General features: G+C 48.9%; 1 protein-coding gene across 2 annotated transcripts in view; it reads right to left on the bottom strand.

Moving 5' to 3' along the window:
• The window catches only part of CLPX (caseinolytic mitochondrial matrix peptidase chaperone subunit X), a 417,306-nt gene that overhangs the window by 287,353 nt on the left and 104,978 nt on the right, over positions 1–24,975 (bottom strand). For both annotated transcript variants that reach the window (XM_069625088.1, XM_069625087.1), the window contains exon 4: positions 4,063–4,217. In XM_069625088.1, coding sequence (XP_069481189.1) covers positions 4,063–4,217 — 155 coding nt within the window. The remainder of the gene's footprint in view (positions 1–4,062; positions 4,218–24,975) is intronic.

The raw sequence follows: 24,975 nt of genomic DNA, 5'->3' as shown, positions 1-24,975 counted from the left end.
CCAAAGGAGGAGTAGTAACGAAAAGAACCTCCCCTCCACTGCTGTCCCTTAGAACGAAAAGGTGGAGGTTGACGCACAGCTGCGCTTAAAGATTTTTCCACCGCTTGCGAGGTCTGCAACCTCTCAAGGCTCTCGTTAGCCTTGTTGCCAAACAAATGTGCGCAATCAAAGGGCATGTTCAGAAGATGGCTTTGCACATCTGGAGCAAAACCAGACTTCCGCAACCACGCAAATCAGCGTATAACGGTGCTCACAGCCATGGACCTGCGAAGACTGTCTGCCGTATCCAAACCCGACTGAAGGGATTTGCACATGGCATTCTTGCTCTCCTGCACGAGAGCCAAGAAGCCATCCCTTTCTTCCCCCTTGGGAATATGCTCAGCCGCTAAAGAAACAGTCCCACAGAGTGTGTGAGAACCTTGCTAAGGCACAAGTAGAGTTGGCCGATTTCAATGCCATGCTCCCCGCGGAAAATACCTTCTAAACCCAACCGTCGAAGCGCTAGTCGTCCCCATCAGGAGGGATGGCAGGTTATGCCGCCTGCGTCGAGGTGGCCGTAACCGCCTGAACAAGCAAACTCTCGGGAGTGGGGTGAGTGGATAAATGGCTGGGGGTCGCTAACGGAAGGGTGGTATTTTGTCAAAGATTTATTAACAGACGAAGAGATTCCGGGGACTGCCAAGCAGCAGCCACCCTTTTCTGTAAGGTGAGATGAAACGGTAACACAGGGTCAGAGGACGGACCTTGATCCAAGATATCTGTTACATCATCCTGTACAATGTCTTCAGGAGGACTGGACCAGCCCAGATATTCCGAGACCCTAGTCATGAGCCTCCTGTACGAAGACACAGCATGAGCCCCAAGCTCAGGCCTAGCAAATTCCAGAGAAGTGTCCAACCCACTGGCGTCATGAAGGGTTTGCCTAGACTCCTCAAATTGACTTGTCTCTAGAAAAAATTGGAGCCACATCAAGTTCACGAGGGTCCTCAAAATCAGACCTTTATTCCTCTTCATAAACATTGTCCAGAGGGAGTTGAAACCCTGGCATGGGGACAGAAGAGGGCCTGGAGTCCAAGACTGGCCTCACAGACTTCACAGCAGCCTTCCTAGGAGGAACCACCACATCAGGGTACTCAACAGCAAATTTCAGCCAAAAATTCCCTAAGGCGTCGAGGGCGCCAAAGGCTTCGACGTCGACACAGGTGCCGACGGCACCGTGGGCTGATAAGATGGCAAAGCATCGATGTCTGATTCGGACGGATACTAGCCAAAGCCTTGTCCGAACGGTTCCTTGAAGGTTCCCGATGTGAGTCGTGGCACAGACCCGAGCCCAGAGCCGTGCGAGGCACGGTACGAGACCGATCCTGGCCGGCTTCGTTAGGAGGCGCAACTGGACCCGTGCCCTGCGATTGGAATATCGCCAACATTTGCTCCTTAAAGGCAGCCCATTCCTCCGGAGTCGAGGACTTTGTCAGACATGCCACTTTCCTCGCGGCTCCATCCTCCGACAAGGAAGGCGACTGGTGACTGCGCTTCCGAGAATGCTGCGACGAGGAAGAAGAATGGCAGGAACAACGCCGGGACCGAGAACCCCGGGCCTCCTCCCGACGCAGAGAGTCACCCCTCGAGTCGTCGGTGGACACCCCTTTGGATTTCGACTTGGATGTACGAGACTTACTGGGCTTAGAACCCCTACCTACCTGGACCTTCCCCTTCCACCCCTACAAGTCCTTGGCAGTCAGCGACTGTCACCCAAGCACAACAAACAAATGCGATGCGGATCACATTTTCAACTTGCAGTCCCAGCAGGTCTTGAAGCCAGACCGTGGGGTCGAGGGGGGGGGGGGTTGAAGAAAGACATCTCAACGATGAAACACGAGGCGCGCCAAGTTTCACGAAAAACGTTCGCGGAAAAAACTGAACTGAAGCTACAGGCGCTGCGCGTCCCATTTATAACATCCGGTGACCTCACCCTCGACGGAGGCCTTCGAGGGACATCGACCCGACGTCATCTACACAGGACCCCCTCTGCTGAAAAAGTTTCAGAAGTGCACACCTGTGGACATTACAAATCAAAGATGTGGAATACGTTGGAGGACACAATCCATTCGAAAAACAATTACAAACAAGAACACTGGAAAAGTTAAGGCTTGAGAGGTTTACACAAAGCAAACAGAAACCAGATGTGAGTAAGCAGTCACAAGCTAGGTTGATTAACTTCAGTTAAACAAACCATGGACCTACAAATGCAGCATCCATGTACCTGTAAGAAAGTTAATTCCGATCCTAGGGAGAGGGAATCGGTCAATTGTGGCCTGTACGGCATTGAGTCAACGCGAACATGCATGCAACAAACAGTTTTAACCATGCATCTTGGAAATAAATCAGCAAGGTGTACAAATCTGCAAACACCTACAGTGGCAGAAGAAGCAGGTTAACATCAGAATCACAGTGCTATAGCAGACAGGAAGAGGATGGATAAACAAAGTTCTGGCCTATCCTGTCAAACATTAGAGGGAGGGGAGCTCTTAGAAGGCAAGGACTGGATGGAGTGGCAGAACACAGATACATTAAAGAGACAAATGAAGGGAGTAGTCAAAAATAAAGATGTAATGTGCCAGGGAGGATAGTGTACGGCCAACGCTCTTGCCTTTGGAACAAGATGACTCCATGCAACATGGGTCTGATCCCTGGCCAGAGTCTTAGGAGATGTGAAAGCCAGCATGAAGCGCAATATAAATGACCACTACAAATACAATACCAATGCTGGTGGTTTTGAGTTAAGGAAAAGGAGAGACAAGATGCTTGGCCAGAAAGTCCTTTTCTTAACTCTTTTTTCTAGCTTTATCAGTCCCCCTCGACATTTTGATGGCATTTTGGGCTATTCTTTTACTCTCCAACAGAACTTTTTCTTAAGCCCCCAAGGCAGCTGCAACTTATTTTTGGAGTGCTGCCTGAAGTACCTGATGAATCCAGAGAATTTGTCTCCTCTCCCCAAAGGGGAGCCACCCCTTTTGGGACTAAGCAGATGAACCTGCTCAGCTTAACACCCCCTACAGGTCAGGGCAAGTGGGATCACATTTGGGATGAACACCTCTTAAAGGACAGGAAGCACATTTCTTTAATCGCTATTTGGGGATTGAATAAGACAACTCTGTGAATATTCACAGAGAATTAGCTGGTGTGGTTTCTGGCCCTTTCCCTTTTCCAACCGTGCATTAAGTGCCATACCAAGGTAGTGTTCCATCTTCCTTACAGGCAGAAACAAAGGTCCTGGGCAACCAACGGAGGGGCGTCAGAGAAAGGGGAGAGAGAGAGTGAGTCGGAAGTCTGCAGAGCCATGCATAAGAGGATGGGACTTTGGTGACTGTTCCAGCAGGCGTGAGTTGACCACTTTCCATGTGGTGGTTTCTTCTCTCTGCGTAGGGCCAAGCTTCTCCAACTTCCAGTCTCCTTCCAGGCAGCAGCACTCATGGGCTTCCTTGATCCCCCGAGTTCCACGCTTTATGCGTGGGACTGCTCGCTGGCTGTGCAGCAAAGGGGAACTGGCCCTCTGGGATGGACCCTCTGATGCATGGCTCTGCAGGCTTCAGACTTGCTCTCTTCCACTGTTCTCCCACGCCCTTCTGTTGGTTGCACAGGGGGAGGCGAGTAAGGGAGGCAAGGATATCCAGAGTGTTGGAGGTGGAGGTTGGCAGGTGCATGGTACTCTACCTTATTGGCAGGTATGGAGAGGTTTGACACTTTTGACATTTGCTGCAATGGCAAATAGGTTTCACTGTGCATGAATGGCCTTCAGTGGCAGCATTGCACCAAATATGAAATGTGCTTATGGTGGCATGCATCATTTTACTGAAAGCACTGGTAAATATTGTATCACCCATCACCATGGGGCAAGTGCCTTTCTGTTAGGTTGAGTATGTATACTAAGGAACCCACACGATTTGTGTCAAATGCAATTTTTAAGAATTTGCTAGGCCCGTTAAGTGTCTATTGCAATCCATACAGCAAACCCCAATAAGAAATAAGCAACATCTGTGCAGCCAGTCACCATGCTCTTACCTTTTTTGGAGGTGGGGGTGGCTTCTGCTGGAATGCCAATTTCACAGCTTCAGCTGCCGTTTCAGGCTCTTTATTTATGCCCTTTTTAGAGTCCGATTCCGACAACACAACAAAAAAATGGTGACATTTTTCACACTTCACAAAACGTGTAGAGGCTGGAAAACAAATCAAGAGTGAAATGGGTTATAGAAAAAAAGGTCTAGAAGATTTCACTTGGACAGCTCAATGGTTTAACGTTATGTGTACAAACATTGCTGCAAAGCATTAAGGATTGGAGATCGGGTGCGAGAGCATATTCATAAACAACTACCATATTTCGTATTAAAAGGGTGCAATCCCAAAAATAAAAAAGATAAAGGGCTTAGATCCAAAACATACATGAAAGCATTGTGGCTGAGAAAAAACTTCAACAGTATTCAACAATATCAGCTCAAGTATTATGAACTCGGATGATTAAAAATGAGAGGCGTCACACGAAAAGTCAAGTATAAAAAGGACAAACAATGTTTTTGATTTGAATTCATACAGTTTTACATGTTCAGACTTGGAGACCAAAAATGAATAGGAGGTTTTCGCAGGTATGTTTCTCAACGGGTTTAAATCTAAACTGGACTAAAAATTCAAATTGGTCTTAAACTGCAGCCACTCTGAAGGGAGCCCAATACGCTAGATGTTCCGTGTGGAAGAGCGACAGAGCGCTACAGCGGACAGAACCAAAAGACTGGTTTGAAAATTGTGTCAGGAGTCAAGCCTCTATAAACACGGAGAGGAAATCCCAAATGAAAGTTGAGTGTAGCAGCGCCCAGAAACTTCAATGGATGCAAGCTTACTATTGGGAATTAAGAGACCCTCTCAGCGCCAAGTTTCCATTTACCAATGAGGGCTGCAATCTTGGCAAGTGAATCTTGGAGGAGTGCCAAACCCCAGAAGACAACACCAACCCAAAGCATAATCACAAGGGAATACTGACCCAGCTGAAAGGAGTGCAATCAATGCATTGCCAAGGGATTCAGTAAAGAAGCCAGCACCTTAGAAAGCACATTGGCACCATTAAAATGGTTGGCATTTCACTAGTTCCATCCCATGCTGAAGAATTAAGTCTGGCTAGTACTTATTCCTGGACTAACAAATGTTAATGTTTTTGGACAGCAGGGGAACAAACTAGCTCTTAGGACATAACATTTCTAGATCAAAACAGGTTGTGGGCATGGCGCCGAGCAGTCGTTTTCTGGGGTATTCAGACCCAACATACTCTTACTTCGACATTCCAACACATATAAAGTTTTAGAGTTTGAGCTTCTCAATGCTGGATTAGCATTTACCAGCACCCGTTTGGGCATTAATCTGAAAAAGGGCCAGGCGTATATGAGGGGGTTCAGGGGGTTTGTGAAGCAGTAGATTTATCCACTTCCAAAGCTGTGGTCAGCTTAGCCAGGTTTCATGGGAAACAGCAGCTACCTCATTTCCTAGACAAGTCTTCCAGATAAAGCAACTTCGATATTACTTGTAAAAAGGCAATGCATCTGCCATTTATACAGGAAGGATTCCTGCTGCACCTAGCTTTATCAATTTTTAGAGACGCAGAGGGCCCTGCCAAAGGCACTAAAAACAATGGAAACCAGTGTAAGACTTTTAAACGGGTTCAATCTTGAACTCCTCCAGTGATTTAGCTGCCTCTACTTGCCCCCCTATAGGCAGATCTTGCAGGTGTAGTTAAAAACAAATGAATAGCTGACATTTTCAATTTAATTTCTGCCATTTGATGTCTGCATGTCAAAACCATGGTGCTGAAAGGAAATATCTGGCGCAAAAGGAACAAGTTACTTACCTGTAACTGTTGTTCTCCAGCATGGGATCTGGCATGGATTCACATGCTCATGAATATAAGAATAGATAGCAGTACACACATGCACAACCATGGGAGGTGGCAAGGCTCAACATTAAGCATCTCTTACCTCCTCACCAGGCTCACTTTAAGCTAACAGGTTGCGCAGCGCTGCCTGGCCGACTCTGGACTCCTCCCTGGAATCCCGGTCGACGCAGTAGAATCTCGTGAAGGTGTGCGTCGACCTCCACGTAGCAGCCCTGCAGATGTCCAGCAGGGGCACACCAGACAAGAACGCCGTGGTAGCAGCGATCGCTCTGGTCGAATGGGCTCTCGGACGGCCGGGCAACGGTCAGTTTGCCAACCGATGACAGTGCATGATGCAGCCGGAGAGCCATCTGGAAATGGAAGCCTTCGAGAGAGCCTTCCCTTGGTTCACAGGTCCAAAGTTCACAAACAGTTGTGATGTCTTCCGAAAACTCTTCGTTCGGTCCACGTAGAACTTCAGCGCTCTAGCTACATCCAGCGAGTGCAAAGTCCTCTCGGCCGGCGACGAAGGCGACGGGAAAAAGACTGGTAACACCAAGGGCTTGTTGAGATAGAAGTCCAACTGCACCTTGGGCATGAAGGAGAGGTGCGTCCTCAGCACTACCCTCGTCTCGTGGAAAGTCAAGTTTGGAGGCTTGCAGGATAGGGCCTGAATCTCTCCCACGCGTCGTGCAGAGGTGATGGCCACAAGGAACGCTGACTTCCACGACAGGAACTTCAACGGAGCCGAATGCAAGGGCTAGAATGGCAGGCCCATGAGCCTGGTCAGCACCACGTTGCGCTCCCACGCCAGGGCTGGAGCCTTCACCGGCAGGAACTATCGAAACAGTCCTTTCATAAACTCCTTCACCAGGCGATGAGACCACAGGGACGACCGCCCTGCAGTTCTGGTGTATTGAGAAATCGCTGCCAGATGTATATTGATGGAAGCATGAGCTAGTCCAGCTTTGGCCAGTGACAGCAAGTATGGTAGCACTTGAGGGGCTGTAATCTGTAGAGAGTTAATCTTCTGTGCACGGCACCAGACAGAGAACCTCTTCCACTTGTGTCCGTAGCACTTGAGAGTTGAGGACGCCCTGGCCTTTGCAAGAACCTCTCTGCAGTCAGCCGGGATATTGTACCCTCCAAACTCTAGTGCAGCAGGAGCCAGGCCTGCAAGTTCAGCGACCTCGGGTCGTGATGAAGAATGGCGCCTCCTTCTCTGGAGAGAAGATCAGCGTCCGTCGGCAGTTTGACTGGTGGGGACGTTGACAAGTCCAGAATGTCCGGGAACCAGATCTGCCTCGGCCACGCCGGTGCGACGAGGATCATCCTGCACCTGGACTTCTTGAGCTGGTTGATGAGGCGGAGCAGCAACGGCAATGGAGGGAACGTGTATAGAAACAGGCCGTCCCAAGGGAACGAGAAGGCGTCGCCCATGATCCTCGGCTGTGGGAACCTGCTGGCGAACCTCTGGCACTTGGGAGTTGTTCGCGACGGCGATGAAGTCGATCTGGGGTTTGCCCCATCGTTGGAAGAGTCTATCCACTTGATCCTGGCACAGTTCCCACTCGTGGCACGAGCGCAGCTCCCTGCTGAGTGAGTTGGCAATGGTGTTTTTTATTCCTGCCAGGTGGAAGGGAACCAGAAACATCCCCTGGGCGACTGCCCAGTGCCACAGATCCTGGGCCTCCTTGGGTAGGGCTGGGGATCTGGTGCCGCCTTGCTTCCGTATATAGAACATCGTGGTGGTGTTGTCGGTGAAGATCCTCACCACTTTGCCCTTGAGGGACGGAAGGAACGATTGAGAGCCCAGAACACTGCTCGGAGCTCCAGAATGTTGATGTGTAGAGACCTCTCCTCTGGGAGCCAAAGGCCTCTTGCATGGAGGTCTCCGGTGTGGGCCCCCCAACCCTCCAGAGAGGCGTCCGTCGTCACCATCTCCTGAAACGCCGGGATTTGAAATTCCGTGCCTGTTGTGAGGTGAGCACGGATGCCCCACCATGAGATCGCCCGACAGAACTCCTCACCAAGAGGGATCGTGTCCTCGAAACAGCCCCTCGCCTGAAGCCAGCGGGCGTCGAGGAACTCCTGTAGCGGACGCATCCGAAGTCTGCAAAGGGGTACAAGATAGATGCATGAGGACACCATCCCGAGGAGGGACTTGACAGACCTCACCCTGGCCACGTCCGTGGCTAGCAGGCGCCGCACCTTGCCCAGGATGGTCTTGGTCCTCTCTTCTGAAGGGGAGGCCAATTGCCCCACTGTATCGAGCTTCGCTCCCAGAAACCGTGCCATCTGCGATGGGGCCAGGTGTGATTTGGGGTAGTTGATGGCGAACCCCAGCTCCGTGAGCAACCGGACGGTCCTCGCCGTGTGCTAGACGGCGAGTTCCCTTGTCCTTGCCCGGATTAGCCAGTCGTCCAGGTAGGGGTAAATGTGGATCCCCTGCAGGCGCAGTCCCGCCGCCACTGGTGCCAGGCACTTGGTGAAAACCCTGGGTGCCGACTTTAATCCGAACGGTACGGTAAGGCTCTGAATTGGTAGTGGCGTCCCTGAACCACGAACCTGAGGAACCTCCTGTGCCTTTTTAGAATAGGGATGTGGAAGTAAGCATCCTCCAGGTCCAAAGACGACAGGAAGTCGCCTTCCTACAGCTGTCCCAGCACGTGCTGGAGGGTGACCATCCTGAATTTCTGCGCTTTGATGTACTTGTTTAAGCGGCGCACATCCAGGATGGGGCGCCAACCGCCTGTCTTCTTCCTGATGAGGAAGTACCTTGAGTACACTCGGAGCCCCTGAGCCTTCTGGGGACGAGCTCGATGGCACCTTTGAGCATCGCCCTTACCTCCAACAGCAGTTGAGGGACGTGATTTTCCTTCCTGGCCACGGGAGGAATGCGAGGGCACTTCTTTTGGAATTCCAGCGAGTGCCCGTTGACCAGGGTGTCCAACACCCAACAGTCGGTGGAGATGGACTCCCACACGCTGACAAACTTCGTCAGCCGGCCTCCCACCGGGGTGCTTCGATGGGGGCCCGACAACACGTCCTGGTCAGTCTTGCTTGGAGGCGGCCTTGGCGACGACGGCGGGATCCCCCCTGCTTGCCGCAACCTAGGTAGGCCTCCTGGGAAGAGGAGCGGGCCGCCTGGCGGTAAGTGGAGGAGCCACCGCTGGCTGGAACCTTTGGAGGCACACTGTCTGCATCCGGAGCTCTGAAAGGGCCGTCGCTGTTGAAGCACCCCTAGGGCCCGGGCCATCTCCGAGTCGGTCTTGATGGCCTGTAGAGACTCGTCCACCGCCTTACCAAAGAGGTTGTTGCCGTCGAACAGCATGTCCAACACTCTGGTCTGGACGTCCTGGTGAAAGTCTGTCGCCTTGAGCCATCCTCGTCGTCGGAGGCAAACTCCGTTGCCCAGTTGGCGAAAACCGGTATCGGCAATGTCCGTTGCCACCGTAATGGCCTCACCTTCCTGCAGAATTTCTAGGGCCTCCGCCCTCTTGTCAGGTAGGAAGTCTAGCAGGGGAGCTATCTTGAACCAGAGCTCCCTGTCGTAGTGGGCCTCGATCGCTAAGGCATTGGCCGCCTTAATCGTCGTCACCGCCGAGATGACTCGTCGTCCCATGGAGTCCAACTGCTTGCCCTCGCTGTCCGGCGGGGAAGTGGAAGTTGAAGCCGCCGCACCCACTGCCTTCTTCTTAGCCGCTGCCGAGACGACAGAGTCCGGCGTGGGCTGGGCCCTGAGGCACAAGGGGGCGGCATCGGGGAGTTGGTACTTCTTCTCGTACCTGTCCCTCTTGGCAGGTGCCGTGGAAGGGTTCTTGAGGACCGCAAACCCCTCGTTCCAGACGTCATCGAGCAAAAGCGCTGCGAGGACCGTCTTCCTCTTCGCCTCTCGTCGTTGGTATAGAAACCCTTCCTTTTTTTGTTCTTCAGGGCAGAGCTGGAAGAGCTCGGATGCCCTGGTTATTATGGCGTGGAAAGAGCCAATTTCATCGGCTGGGGCAGCCCGCAAGGGGGGGGGTGATGACGGGATGTCCGCTGTGTCATCGCCGCAATCATCGTCCGTCCCCGTCGCTGTGTCCGTCGCTGTATCCTCTCTAGGGTCTGGAGAGGACGAGGGGTCCACAGGTCTCGCAGGCACGAAGGCCGGAGCGGGGTGGACTCTCCTCCGCTTGTTCGGAGGGCTTCCCGACGGGCCCGGGTCTGGATCCTCCGTCAGGGTCCGTGGTAATCTCGTCCTTATCTCGGTACATAAGGATTGGATTGCCAACAAAATGGCTGCCGAGCTATCCTGTGGCTCGGGTAATGGCTGCAACGGACAGGATGGCTGTTCCACTGGGCCCTCTAAGTCGCCATCGTCGCTATCCTCGATCACGTCAGCAGGGGCCGCTCCCTGGGATCGAACTCTCTCGAACCTCTCGTTGAGGCCTATGAACCTCTCCTTGAGGCCTACGCTCTCGTTGAGGCCTTTGGACCTCTCGTCGAGGCCTTTCTCGGTTTCTACCAGCTCCTCCGCAGAGGCTGATTCCGAGTCTGCAATGGCCACCGCCCCCCCCCTTTTTCCGCCGGGGGTTTCATGGGGGTCTGAACGATGGGCTGGAAAGAGGATTCCCTCCGCGGTGGCAGGGATACTCTGGGCCCAGAGGCCATTTCCACTGGCGTAGTCTCATCCGGCTTCGCCAGGGTCGCAGCGACCACTTCGGCAGAGGCCTTTGCCGGATGGATCAAGGCCCTCACCACCTTAGGTGCGTCCTGGGCCTTCGCCTTGGGGGGAGGGTCAGCACCTCGCTCCCCCTTCGAGATCGACCGGGTCCACCCCAGCGGCTTACCCGGGTACTCGGACTTCCTCTTCCCCGAACCAGAGCGCTGGCTCATGGTCGAACGTGCCGGGGAAGTAGCGCCCCGCCTGGCAGCCGAAGAGCCCTACCTTTTGGCGCTCCCGGTGCCCGCAGACTCGCAATGCTTGGCCTTCTGTTGGGCCCCCGTCGCCGGGGCGCCCTCACAGGACTTAGAAGCCCGCTCAGACTTTCTTTGCCTTCTCACCTGCTGTGCCCTTCTCCAGCCAGGCGGCGAGGCGGGAACGACAATCTTGTTTGGTCCGTTCCGAAAGGTTCTTGCAGAACGCACAGTCCTTCTCCATGTGCGTCTTGTCCTCATGAAGACAGAGACAACGCGAGTGCTCGTCCTCCTTGAAAACGTTCTGCAATCCGCATACAGGGCAGCACCTGGACAGCTTGGATCCGGGCGTCGAGCTTCCCTTGTCCTGGGCCATGTCCGTTGAGGTAGGCCGCAAATCTTCCGGAATCCTCCAAGAAGTGTAAACTCGACGAAAACTTCACCCTTGAGGGGCATAGAAGAATTCCGAAACGGCTACCCGTTGTCGGAAGTAGAAACGGTGGAGCTTGAGGCTCGAATAAACCGAAAAAATGAGAATCTCCTGAAAAAGCGTGAAAACGCAGTAAAAAAAAGAAACTCGAGAGCTAAACACGAGGACTCCCAACACTTGAGCGTGCAGTAAAAATCTGAGGATGGCTGCCAGAGGCGGGGCTTAGGGAGAGGGCAGTCATTGGCTGGGGGCAGTATGACCCAGAGATCAGTGATTGGTTACTAAGAAAGACAGATCAGAAACGAAACTGATACTGATATTTTCTTTACCGAGGATTCCCAGCCTGACGACGGGGAATATTCATGATGTTTGTTTGTTTATTTGTATTGCGCACCAGACCCAGAGGTATTCGGGCGCGAAGGCAAAAAGAGGGTTGTTCAACTTAGGTTACAGTTACATATTAAACAAGGAGGTACAGCTACGGTTACAAGGCTGTAGACATGTATAGTCAAAAGAATCGCAGATGTATATACAGTAAATTTACAAGAATACACGTGTGACACATAAATAAAGCAAAACAGATATACAAAATATATATAATATCCCAGTTGTCAGTGGGTGGAGGTTAGGCATCATGTTCTTTTAGCCGTTGAATCAGATTGGATCTAAATTGCCGGTAGGGGAGATCTTCCCTTAGAGTAGGGGGAAGGGAGTTCCAATATTGTGCTGCTTTAACAGCAAAGCTGCTCCCACCAGATTTAGTGAGTTTGAATCTTGGTACTAACAAAAGATTGGAATTAGCTTTTCTTAGGGGGCGAGAAGCTGTTTGTCTGGTGAATCTGTCTATAAGGTATTGCGGGGCTGCGCGGTTAAGACATTTGTGTGTGAGAGATGCTGTTTTAAGGAGGATTTTGTCTTTTGTGGAGAGCCAGTTGGTGGATCTCCCAAGGTCTGATATATGGGCGTTTTTAGGGAAGTTTAGGGCGGCTCTCCGGGCATTATTTTGAAGTGTCTGTATTTTGGCGGTGATGTGTTTGTTACTACCTATGTAGAGGGCATTGCAGTAATCTAGCTTCGACAGGATTAGTGCCCTTGCTAGGGTGACAGTTATTGGGTGAGAGGTAAGGTTTGGCTGCTCTAATTAACTTGCAGGTGTAGGAGGTGGCTGAGGCCATGGCACTCACTTGTTTACCAAAAGCCAGCGTAGAGTCTATGTAGAAGCCGAGTGTTTTGACTACTTTGGCCACAGTAATGATATTATTGTCAATTATGAAGGAGTCATAGTTGGGACCTAGTTTTTTGATGTTGGATGAGGTGCCTAGAATGAGGAGTTTGGTTTTGTCATCATTCAGGCATAGTCCGTGGGAGGCCATCCATGCCTGGATGATGAGGTAGATGCTATTCACAAAGGCCAAATCCTTTTCATAATCTCCCGTCAACGGGATGAGGATCGGTATATCGTCTGCATAGTTAGTGTAGGTGATACCTAGACCGTCTAGATCATCGAAAAGGGGCTTTGTGAAAATATTGTAAAGTGTAGGAGATACACATGATCCTTGGGGTACGCCGCATGAAATAGGTGCAGGGTCTGCAGCTGCTAGAGGAGAGAAAACTTGCATTGTCCTGTTATTTAGGAAGGACTGGATCCATGCGACTGCTTCATGGGAGAAGCAGGCTGCCGTGACCAGATGTTTGCAGAGTATTGCATGGTATACCAGATCGAGTGCGGCAGAGAGGTCAAGGAGTATTAGGAGTGAAGTCGTACCTTTGTCTCTTAGTGTGTCTATTTGTGCCTTAAGGTCTAGGAGTGCAGTCTCAGTACCATGCTGTGGTCTGAAGCCGGATTGTCGAACTCCTAGGAGGTGGTTTAGTTCCAAGTGGTGCTGAATTTATAAGTAAGCTACTTTATCTAAGATTTTCAGTAGAAACAGCACAGTGGTTATGGGGCGGTAATTGGTTGGGATGGAGGGGTCCAAAGTTTGCTTTTTGAGGAGGGGGGAGGACCCAGGACTGTTTCAGGTTGCTAGGTATGGTACCTGATGTGAAAGACGTTTATGAGTTTAGTAATGAAGGGTGAGAGTTCGCGGGCGGCATCTTTTATGATAGGCTGGACATGGGTCGCCCTGGCAGTTAGAGGGTTTGATAGTGAGGATGACTTTCTCAACTTCTTTGGTGGAGACTTTGCGAAAGTAGAAGGGAGGGATGTCCAGTGTGGGTGGTGAAGGAGTGGATTTCAGAGTTTGTAATGAGTTAGTAGTCGCCTTGGATGGGGTGCCTATGTTGACAATATATGGGACAGTTGTGGAAGCTTTTTTGTTATTAATCTTCGTCTGAAGCATTGTTATCTTGTTGGCAAGGGCATTTTGTATGCCTGTGCACCAGTTCTTATCCTTGAGGCAGGAATCGGGGGCTTTGATAGGGGATTCTACTTCCTTTAGGATGGCGAACAATTCTTTGATGTTGGATTTGACTTGGGTGTTGTAGGATGTTTGTTTCGCAAGGATGATTTCTTTTTTGTAAAGGGTGGCTAAATTCTTCAGGTTATTTTTATTGATGTCTGAGGGGTCTGATCTCCAGGTTTTTTCGCTTGGGCGTTTCTTTTGTCTGATGTCTTTCAGTAGGGGTGTGAACCAGGTATTTAGGTGTTGGCGGGGTTTGCTCTTCCTAATTTTCAGTGGTGCAATAGCGTCCAGAGAGGCAAGCATCACTTCATTGTACCTTTCTACCATGGAGGCAGGGTCGGACTGTTCCGAGATGGGAGTTTAGAGTGGGGAGAATGAGGGGGATGAGATTTTCATGGGTATTATTTTTCTTGTTTCTGGTAGGTGCAGTGGGAGCTAAGATACTGTTGTTCATGGGTGTGGTGGCTTCTAGGGTGAAGGATATCATGTGGTGGTCAGGCCATAACTGAGGCATTATGGAAGTGATAGTGTTTGGGCAATTATGTTCGGCAATCCAATCAAGGGTCCTTCCTTTGATATGTGCGGGATCTGTAATCTTTTGAGTAAATCCTAGTTCCTCAAGGGTGCTGTTAATTTGTAGGGCATTGGGGTCACGTGAGTAATTGAATCCGAGGTTGAAGTCGCCTAGGATGAGACATTGAGTAGAGTTTAAGTGGTCAGATAATAGGTTCATGAGGTCTTCCTCAAAGGAGCCTAGGGGGCCTGGCGGTCGGTATATCAGGTTGATGGTGATGGTTTGATTTTTGGCAATGGAAAGTTTAGCTGTGAGGGATTCACAGGAGTTGGTATTATGAGGTGAGGCTAGTCTTAGGGTTAGATTATTTTTGACAATTATAGCAAGGCCACCGCCTCTAGACGTGGTGCGATCCATGCGTATAAGAGTGTAATTGTCTGGAATAGCTAGCATGATGGCTGGTCCTGCTGCGGGATGAAGCCAGGATTCCGTGATGGCCAGGAGGTCCAAGTTCTCGTTTTGGATTATGTCCGCTATTTCGGTGGCATGGGCTACCATAGAACGGGCATTTATTAAGCCACCTTTTATTCCATGTAGGGTATATGGGGCAGGGGGAGGTTGGATTTTGTGTTGGCATTTTGGGGGAGGTGGATTCTCTAAAGATTTGACTGTTAAGTTGTAGTCGGTGTTGGGCAATGTTATCTGCGTGTGTTGGAATGTTCGTGGTATGCATGGAATGCCTATTGTGGTTCGAGGCGGATTGGGCATTGGATTGAGGGTCATAAATTCTTGAGAGTCTGGCGCGAAGTCTTAAGTTTCGTTGTTGGAGGCTGCAGGGTTTAGTGGCCATGTTGGCTTGCTCCAGGGGTACACTTCCATGAGGTAGTTGGTTCTGTGGTTGGGATAAGTTCATGTCGTGAAGGGTGGTCAAATAGAGGATGGTTCTGAGTAGAACTGTGTAGAATAGTGGTATATACATAGTCAGCTAATGTAGGTGGCTAGGACTGCTGTCAACCTAAACTTTGATCGTGCAGGCGAAGATAGGTGAGCGCGGTCTAATAGCTGTTGGGCATGTACAGGCAGCCTAAAGTGCAGATTTACTAAATCAGGCCAAAATAGGTGGGTTGGTGGCTAGTGGACAGATACAGGCAACCTAAAAGCAAATTACTAAAACAGGCAACCTAAATACGAATTTACTAAAACAGGCAAAAATAGGTGGGTTGGTGGCCATGAGCATGTGAATCCATGCCAGACCCCTTGCTGGAGAATGTTGGTTTCTCACTTGGCAACCCTTTGATTGCCAAACCATACACAAGCCCACCTCTTCCAAGTCACTGCGGATTATCTATCACTTGTACTGGATCAGCTCGAACGGCTTGACACCTCGGTAGGGGTTTTTGACCCGGTAGGCTGGGGGGGGGGGTTACTATGAGACTACCCAAACGTGTAACAGGTCCGACCAAGAAGGCAGAGCTGACTGTGCTGACCGTGCACAACCGGCGCAAGGCGATGACACGCTGCCTCATTGTGCTCCCACACACTCGTGATCATCCACGCCCCTCGTCTGGGTGCCCACCAGTAGCCGTGCCGCGGATGTTCACCTAATCCATTCCATCCCACAGTAAGTCGTAGACCGTGCGCTACTACTTCCAGCACCATAAACATACCGTAAAACGAAAAAGTGCTCAACATACCCGATGCACGGCATCTAGCTGTAGCACAATACTTGCTACTTGACTTAAGCCGCTTAACGCTCCCACTGCTATTCATCAGTGATGCTCTAATACTTTGTTTGCAGCAATATGTCTCACAAACATGTGCTGCACTAGGCTCCCACTGCCACACATCTGATCTAGCAGCGCGAGATTACGCAATCACTCGAGAGGTTCCCATCCTTGTGAATTCCTCTGGCCCATACTCTTAAACTCGTACCCAGTTCAAATGTATCTGTGACTTACCTTCATTGGCATGCCACCCCCACGCACTGTTTTTGGACCGAGGTACTGCATATTATGTAACCCATATCTGTGACAACCTAGCATTTCAAGCCCCATCGCTAAAATTCGTATCTAGGCACTGTAGAATATGCCAACTTGTAGCCAGGTATTGTAGAACTGTTAAACCTGTACCTCTTACACTACCTATCTTCTCCTGCCTTTCTCGCAATTCTGAATCCAGGCACCACTACAAAGACCTACACATGCCCCCTTGACCTACCGCTATACAACATTTCTTAACAGCACTGAATTTAGTCTCTAGGCATTGTTGTTTAGTACTATTCAGACTAGCCATCTCACCTTAACCGAGCAACCTCCCCCCCCAACCACTGCTCCTCCACCCTAATAGATGAGTCATCACACCACGGTCTCCCCCCACACACCGGCAGCACGCCACCTCAGTGACCCCACCACTATCATGCTGCACAAGACAACATACTCCATTAACAATAGAGAGTCATGCACCCTCTCTCTTTGTGCCACACTGAAACCAACCATTCTCACTGCCATCGCTTTAGCGCTCACAATTATGGCCCTACTTCCACCTCACCCACACCCTGCACACCACAACCACGGTATTGAATTGAACTCGCATGCTTCATTACCTGTCCATAACAGCATTTAGTCTCAGCCCCCTGTCCTAGCAGACAGACTCCACATACTTAGAAACCGAACACTGCCCTTACATCCCCTCTGTTCACCCATGACCACCACCTCAAGAAATTCCAGACTCGGTACCCGCACTACGCCAACATATCAAACCATCAGAAGCAGAAACGCTATCCCGCCCTCATCACCATTCAAGCCTGCCACAGCACCACTTCACACCAAGCCCCACAATACAGCACGCCACAATAATTACCCAACATCACTCCTTAATACTAAAATACACCCCACTCCTTAATACTAAAATACACCCAGGCACACAATACCCTCCTCTCAAATGTGCATTGCTGAACGTACGCTCACTACCTGCACATGCACTAGAGATAAATGACCTACTATCTACCCATGATCTTGACCTACTAAGCATCACAAACATGGCTCAAGGATGCTTCCTGCCCAGCTATTGCACTTGCCCTTGTCCTTCCCCCAGGCTATCCCATCATAAAACGAGATAGACCGGATAGGATTGGAGGGGGGAGACGCCCTCATCCACAAAGCCTCATTATCCATCAGGCTATCAGACCCTAGTACATGGGATGGTAGTGCGGATATGCTCAGTTAAGCTCACGCTCTCCCCTAATAATGTTATCAATATCCACATCTTGTACATACATCCTGGACTCCCAGCGGACTTCCAAGGCCACCTCTCTCACCGTCTCAGTAGCAACATTAAAAATCCTCCAAGATCCTCCTGCTAGGAGATCTAAACCTAGGATATAATGACCCTAAAGATAAAGCTGCTGCAACCCTAGCAACAGTACTAACAGACTTCGGATTCTCACAAGGAGTACTCACCCCAACCCACTCTAAGGGCTGCACCCTTGATTGGGTCATGGATCACAACTGTGCCTCCAACATCATCTCAAACAACGCCTATCCTTGGACAGACCACTTGCATTGAATTCCTCATACCTACTACCCCCAGCCCCAAACCTCACTCACGCACCACCTGCAACCGCAAGAAGCTCAAAAAAACTTAATGCAGACAACCTCCGACCTCAGCTCAATGCACCTTGCCTAGCACCCCCCTTCTCCCAGGATCCTAATGTGCTATCAGACATCTTCAATGACACTCTCACCAATGCCATAAACTTAATAGCAGTATACACATATAGGAGCGGTGCTGCACGAGTCTGCCGTTCAGGAGCCACCACGCTCCTGAACGGCAGACTCGTGCAGCACCGCTCCTTCACCGCGCGCTAGGCCCCTCCAGCACGCATTTCCAGTACGTTTATCGTCCAGAAAATACAGATGTCCATGCTGGATTGTTGTTTCACAACCTCAAGCTCTTCGCTGCAGTTTAATGCACCACATCCCAGATGAGGAATTCATCAGACTCCAAACATCCATAGCCCCTGGCTCAAATTTAGGACTCAGTCCAGTGAAAGGGGACTCCTTTCCTTGGCTCCATGAAGAAGGCTGTGACCCACTGAAAGCCGAAACGTCCTTGGACACTTTCACCCCCTTGTGGTGTTGTTGGGTCCCCTTAAAACCTTAGTTTAAAACCATTAAAACCTTAGTTTAGATTCATTTCAGTGACGTCGATCCATTATTTTGGTCACCATTTAGCCTGGCTATGTTCGACCCTTCCAAGGTCTTCATTTTAGAGGAACAATAGGTTATGTTAGTTCCACTTCGGTTAGGTCAACGTGTTTAAAACCTGCTACCAAAAACATGGTCTACAATGGGAAGAACAAAGTATTAGAAGCAATAAGATGTCTTTGTATTTGTGTCTCTCTCCATCACCGTTACCATGCAGCATGTTCATGCATCAATTTGTTTTGGGCTTTGATCTATGCTTACCGCTTACATTTGTTTGAACTGTGGTCTGTTATATGGGCGGAATGACAGTTACTTAATAAAAGCTGTTCCTCCCCTCGTAAACAAGCCAGCACATGTGGATTATTATTCTCCTTCATGTACACCTACCCTAGGATATGCATAAATAGTGCCACTGAAGGGTAGAGAATACTCCACAGCGTTGTCTTGCAATAAATAAGTTGCAATTAGCTTTGACTCCTACAGCCAGGACAAAACCCCCTTTTTGTACACATTTAAACTTAATAGCACCACTAGAAAGTAAGAAAGAAAAGAAATCCTTTCACTGCAACTCTTGGTTCTCGGATGAACTCCACACAAAAGCGCCAATCTCAGAAAAACTGGCAAGCTGAGCCGAGCGACCTCAATAAGAGCCTCTTCAAACAGATAGCTCTACTTTATAAAAAAGCTATCATCACAGCTAAATCAAACTATTTTAATGAGAGGATTGCAAAGGCTACCTCGCAAGCTAAAGAAATATTCACAATTTTCAACGAATTAGTCACTCCCCCTGCAACCAGAGATGAGATAATTAAAGATAAGCCCTGGTGCGACAGCATCCAGTCGGCTATGCTTAATAAAATAAAGCTTCTCCAAAACAAAATTCACAACCACTGCAAAGCCCTCCCTGAACAAAAGGCCAACCACCCATCGCAGGAAAAAAGTACTAACCACAAACACCACCCCCAATTCTCTTTCATAAATACTACCGAATCCGAGGTCATTGAACTCCTCAAAAACCTCAAACCATCTCTATGCAAAGGAGACATGCCCCCCTAAAATTATCAAGTAATGTGCCAACGAACTAGCCCCGTTGATTACTGCCTTCATTAACGCTTCATTCAAAACTGGATCTGTACCCAATAGCCTAAAAGAAGCGGCGTGGGTGCGTCCCCTCCTCAAAAAAACTCCTCTTGACCCAGTGCAGCCTAACAACTACTGGCCTATAACGACAGTTTCGTTCCTTCTGAAAATCCTGGATAAGGCAGCCCATAACCAGATCCAATCAGACATTGAAGCCCATTCCATACTGGGCAAAAGGCAATCTGGTTTCCGAGTGGGGCATGGAACTGAATCTGCCCTGCTCGACCTAAAGAAAATCAAATCACACAGATCATGGACAAAGGTAAACCTTCACTGCTCCTCCTGCTCGATCTATCAGCAGCATTTGACCTGGTAGACCACAATACACTAACTACCCATCTCACTCAGGCAGCACACTTCTCCAAACAAGCAGCTTCATGGATCACATCCTTCCTCGAAGGTAGAGCCATGAAGGTTTTCTCCGAAACAGCTATTGCAGACCCTACCACCATCAGCTGCGGTGTCCCCGAAGGATCATGCACAGCCCCCACCCTATATAACCGCTTCACTAAACCTCTATTCAACCTACTTGACGCACTGGGTGTGGCATATCCTAATTACGCTGATGACACACAAGTACTCATACCACCATCAGGCAACTATCACCAAGACGCCTCTGCCCTCCACGACACCGATGCAACTATCCAAGAATGGATGGCGATCAATGGCCACTGTCTTAATGGGGAAAAACAAATTATCATTCTAGGCCAGAAGAACACATTAACAAAGTTAAGCCCCCAATACGCCAACTTTAACATAGATAATTCCACCATCAAAGTATCGTCCACCGTGAAGACCCTAGGTGTCTACATTGACGTTAACTTATCGATGAACAAACATGTCAGCGCCATAGCTTCGGCGTCAGCCCACAGCACCAAACTCATCAATGCCATTAAACCATATCGGTCTACTCCCAACTGTCTAACAATAGCCAGAGCAATAATAGGCACCAAACTCGACTACTGCAACGCTCTCCTAACTGGCACCTCCACAGACTACAAACCACACTGAACAATGCCTTAAGAGCCGCTATGAGCATCCCCAGAAGAGACCATATAAACCATGTTAGACAAGCAGCACGCTGGTTACAGGTCAAAGACAGCATTACGCTCAAAATACTCTATCACGCACAGATGCATCAATAACACCGCTCCCACATAGCTATCTGAAGACATATCAAGAACTACCTCCACACGCCCTACTAGAACTCGGTACTCTAACCAGCTACACATACCACGCATTAAGAGAGCCACAGCGGGAGGGCTAGGCTTCTCTTACACTGCACCCAAACTATGGAACTCACTCCCAGCCACTCTAAGAGCTGAAAATTCCATCTCTGTTTTCCGCAACAAACTCAAGACCACTCTCCTTAACTAACACCTCCACTATTTCCTGCTGTCATAACATGCAATTGTAATATAAACTCACACTTAAAATATTATAATGTAATCTTTGTATATTTTCTGCACTACTGCTCTTAATTGCTCATGATGTAACAAATGTTTACTTTATTTTGTAAGTAACTAAGACTTTCCTGTAACAAGTGCCACGATGCTCTCGGGCTGTTGGGTGCTATATAAATACGAATAAAACAAACAAACAAGAACAGAACCCTGGCAATGAGTAACCGTTGGAAGCATGCGGTGAACAACGTGGTGGAATGCAGCTGGAAGGCTGGCGGGGAACCAAGCCACACAACCCTCATGGCATTCACAGGGTGTACTGCACCGTCTGAGCTAGCAGACACTAGGCTACTACAAACCATGTGGAAAGCACCACGATGGGTCGCTGGGGTGGGGGGATGGGGGGGGAGCACTCAGTATGACAGTGTAAACAGCTTACACTGATAGCCGGAAAAGAACTTAATTAATACCACACTTACACAAATACCCATTAACCTCCAAATCATGACTACATAAAGTGACTCTGGAGCATTTAGAAAGGAAGGCACCATTGTGGCCAGAGCCCAGGGAGACAGAGGAGGGCTGGGCTTACACTTAAAACTCACGTCCGAAGTGGGCTATCCAACAGGGTGTTCGGCTCATGCAGGAAAAGGGAAGTATAAAGGACGGCATGAATGATACAACGCGTTTTTCTGGTTTGTTTCCATCTAGGAGCCCGATTATGACAGACCCGATCCAGACAAGTACTACTGGGCTTATAAGACACGAGAAGGGGAAAAACCCCTTGGGAGAACTTATCCCTACATAAGACGAAAATCAGTCACAAGGAACTTGTGACCCAAGTTATCTTTCATTTTCTAACAAACCTGTTGACGATCTATTTTAATAAATCGCTGTTTTGTGTCAAACTACGATCTGTCGTATCCTTGGAACCACTTACGGAAAAGATAAGGGCCTAACCCCAGACCGAGGGATTGTGGGCAGGTGGTAAGGAATTCAAATTAGGGATGTATGAAGACAAGATCTTACTACACTTGAAGAATCCTTGTAGGTCAGTCCCGGCAGTGTTCGAGACCAGTGGGGACCATGGGTCCTCATCAGGGTTTAAAATAAATAGGAAAAGAAAAAAACACCACATTCTTTTTCCATTTGATAGGGACAGAGGGGTGTTGCTACTTTAGAACCCTTAGCTTTGGAGATCCTCATTGATTGTCTCAAATATTTGGGGGTTGTGGTGACTCGGTCACGTGAGAAACTTTGTGCAAATTACACCTCCCCCCCTCACCCTCCTTGCTTGCAACACTGTATAAGGATATGGACTCTTGGGGTTGGCTCACTCTTTCATAGATGGGAGAGCTTAATACACTGAAAATGAACCTTGTTTCCAGGGTCCTTTATTTCAGAAGTTTGCAACCAGGGTACCAGAGTCGACACTAGGGGAGGCCAAGGGGGACGATTTCTTTTGGCAGGGTAAGAAGCAGAGAGCAGCCTATGATACTTTGTAACTTCTTAAGGAAATGAGAGAGGTTGGATTCCCGTAATTGGGTAATTATTACAGGGATGCACAGTTGACAGCGCAGATCCCTCACCTGCAGATGTATAGTTAAAAACAGTGGGTGTGTTTGTAAAGCTTCCAGTGGTGACCCGCTGGGTAAATTGCAATGGGCTCAGAGAGGAAAGATTCTGAGTCGGGTCAGGGATTGCATTTTGGGAGTGAAATGGGACACAGAGCAAACACGGATGAAAAAGGTCACTACGTGGCGGTCTCTGTAAAGACATTTAGGACACGAATTTCCAGAACCGTTGAGATTTCAAGAATGGTAGGAGGCAAGTTTGAAAAGGAAATATATATTTCTATACAGGATTTGGAAACTTCTCTAGGCATCGGTAAGCTTTGTGTGTTCTTGTACTTGCAGCTGAAAGGTGTACTGACTGCAGAGAAATGAAAGCCAGAGGTCCAGCAGGACATGTACACAGAAAATAAGGGGTCGATTCTGTGCTTAACCGCCAACCTGCTAACGGCAAAGGGGAAATTGCACCTGAGGGGTAGAGGGGATAAGAGTCTAAAAGGTAAATGGGAGCGGGATCTGGGCAGGGAAATGGATGCGATACTATGGGCCGCAATGTGCAGGGGAGCTTGTAAAATGTCTACAGCTTGTCAATATAAAATGCATGGGCTCAAACTGTTAGATAGGTGGAAATATGACCAGTTACGGCTCTCCAAAATGTTCCCTACAGTGAACCAGCGGTGTTGGTGGGGATGTGGTCAAAGGGCTACATATTGGCATATGTGGTGGTCCTGTGCAAAGGTACAGGCTTTTTGGAAAAAAAAGTCCAGGGATGGATTAAGAGGGTGGAAGAGATTGATAGAAAGCAGGTGCCTATTCTGGTATTATTCAGATTGGAAGAGGACGAAGGGAGTTGCAAGACTCTCCTGCATAAAGTCTATTTTATGTTGTTCGATTCTAGAGTTTGTTTGGTTATTGCATGGAAAAGGGAATGATAATTGACTGAAAGGGAATAGGCAAGTAAGGCTAAGGAGAATGGAAAACATGACCTTGTTGAAACATGGGGCGACAGCCTCCCAGGATGGGGGGTGGGGGAGGTCCTTTTTTTAATGGAAATATGGCGAAAGGGGGACTAATCCATGTGAAAGCTTTAATACCACCCATTACAGCTAAACCTTGATTTAAGTGACTCCCACAATGTTCTTCCCCTTTTTGGGATATGATTGTAGACCACCAGGTATAGTGGGCTTTTGGAGATGCTCCCTGACTAGTTTGCAATATTGGGACTACTCGTCTGTTGACCATTACATTATGTTGCTAAGTAGCCGCATCCAGGGTGGAGGGGCAGGATTGTGACTATGTTGACACACTTGTGTCTTGTCATGTTATGAAGTGAAAAATAAAACAGTTTTTTAAAAACTCTCATAGGCATTTTGAGCAAGTGCCTGCCAAATTGGCACAGTTTGAATTATGGTTAAAAAAAATAATAATCCCGAAAGAAGTCAGTACTCCAGTCTTTTAGACTCTCATGAATCTAAAATAATGAATGGATGCCCAAAATGAATTAAGTAAAATAACAAACCTAAGAAAACTTCCACCCTCAACCCTTCCATGGAGCAGAGGGAGTTTTCCATAATACAATTCGGGGATTACCTAAACAGCTCAGTATGAATAATTTTGTAAATCAACTAAAAGGTTATATAAAATAATACTAAGAAAAACTAAAAGGACAATACAACTAAAAAACGTTCCCCTCCCCTCTTTCTGTAATGTGATACACAAAAAAAAAATGCAGACAAGAAAGGGGCACTCAGTATGTGCAGGTAAATAGTCTTGTAGAAAAGCTAAGGTCAAGGCATAAAGTGGGGTCATTAAATGCAGTAGGGTCCATAGAACAAGCCCAGGGAACAGATTTTATCAGATGTTCCATTTTGGCCTCAACAGCACTGTGCTGTGACTCTGGGTGTGTTCTGGTATGGCAGCTGGCACCATGGGATTTAACAGTGATGAAGTTAGATAAACGACAAAGGCTTGTGGCTCGAAGTCTGGGGGGAAGCAGGCGATGTTCAATTGAACGCAACTCAAAGGCTCAACGGGGCTCTCTGCTCCAGCGACAAGCTGGCTTGACTGGATCGGACACCACATTTCAGTTCAACATGCAGCAGTGGCTCAAAGATTCTTCGAACACGTGGCCACATTTGGGTGGGAGTAGGTTTGGACTTGAGAGAATGTCAAAGATGGCTCTGTTAGGTCTTTGCAACAGCTCTAAGGTGCCCACAACTGCTTAAATAGGAGTAAGATAGCTCAGCGGGTTGAGCGTTCCCTGCTGCGATCTGCGAGTGATCTGCAGCTCGCAGGTTAGAAACCCAGCCAGTCCAACTCAGCCGGTCATCCTTCCGAGGTCGATAAATGAGTGCTGAACTTTGGGTGAGGATTAGTGCAAGTAAATGGGTTGCATGTAGCGCGCTTTGGCCAAAACCGCTATGTAAATAACAAATCATGAAAATGCACCTTCAGGGGGGGGGCGCTGTTGAGCAGGCTGCAAGATGGCTGACTAGCT

Source organism: Ambystoma mexicanum, chromosome 11 (assembly GCF_040938575.1).
Source record: "Ambystoma mexicanum isolate Mex_15411 chromosome 11, UKY_AmexF1_1, whole genome shotgun sequence".
In the NCBI taxonomy this organism is placed as follows: Eukaryota; Metazoa; Chordata; class Amphibia; order Caudata; family Ambystomatidae; genus Ambystoma; species Ambystoma mexicanum.
This window is presented reverse-complemented; position numbering and strand designations above follow the sequence as displayed.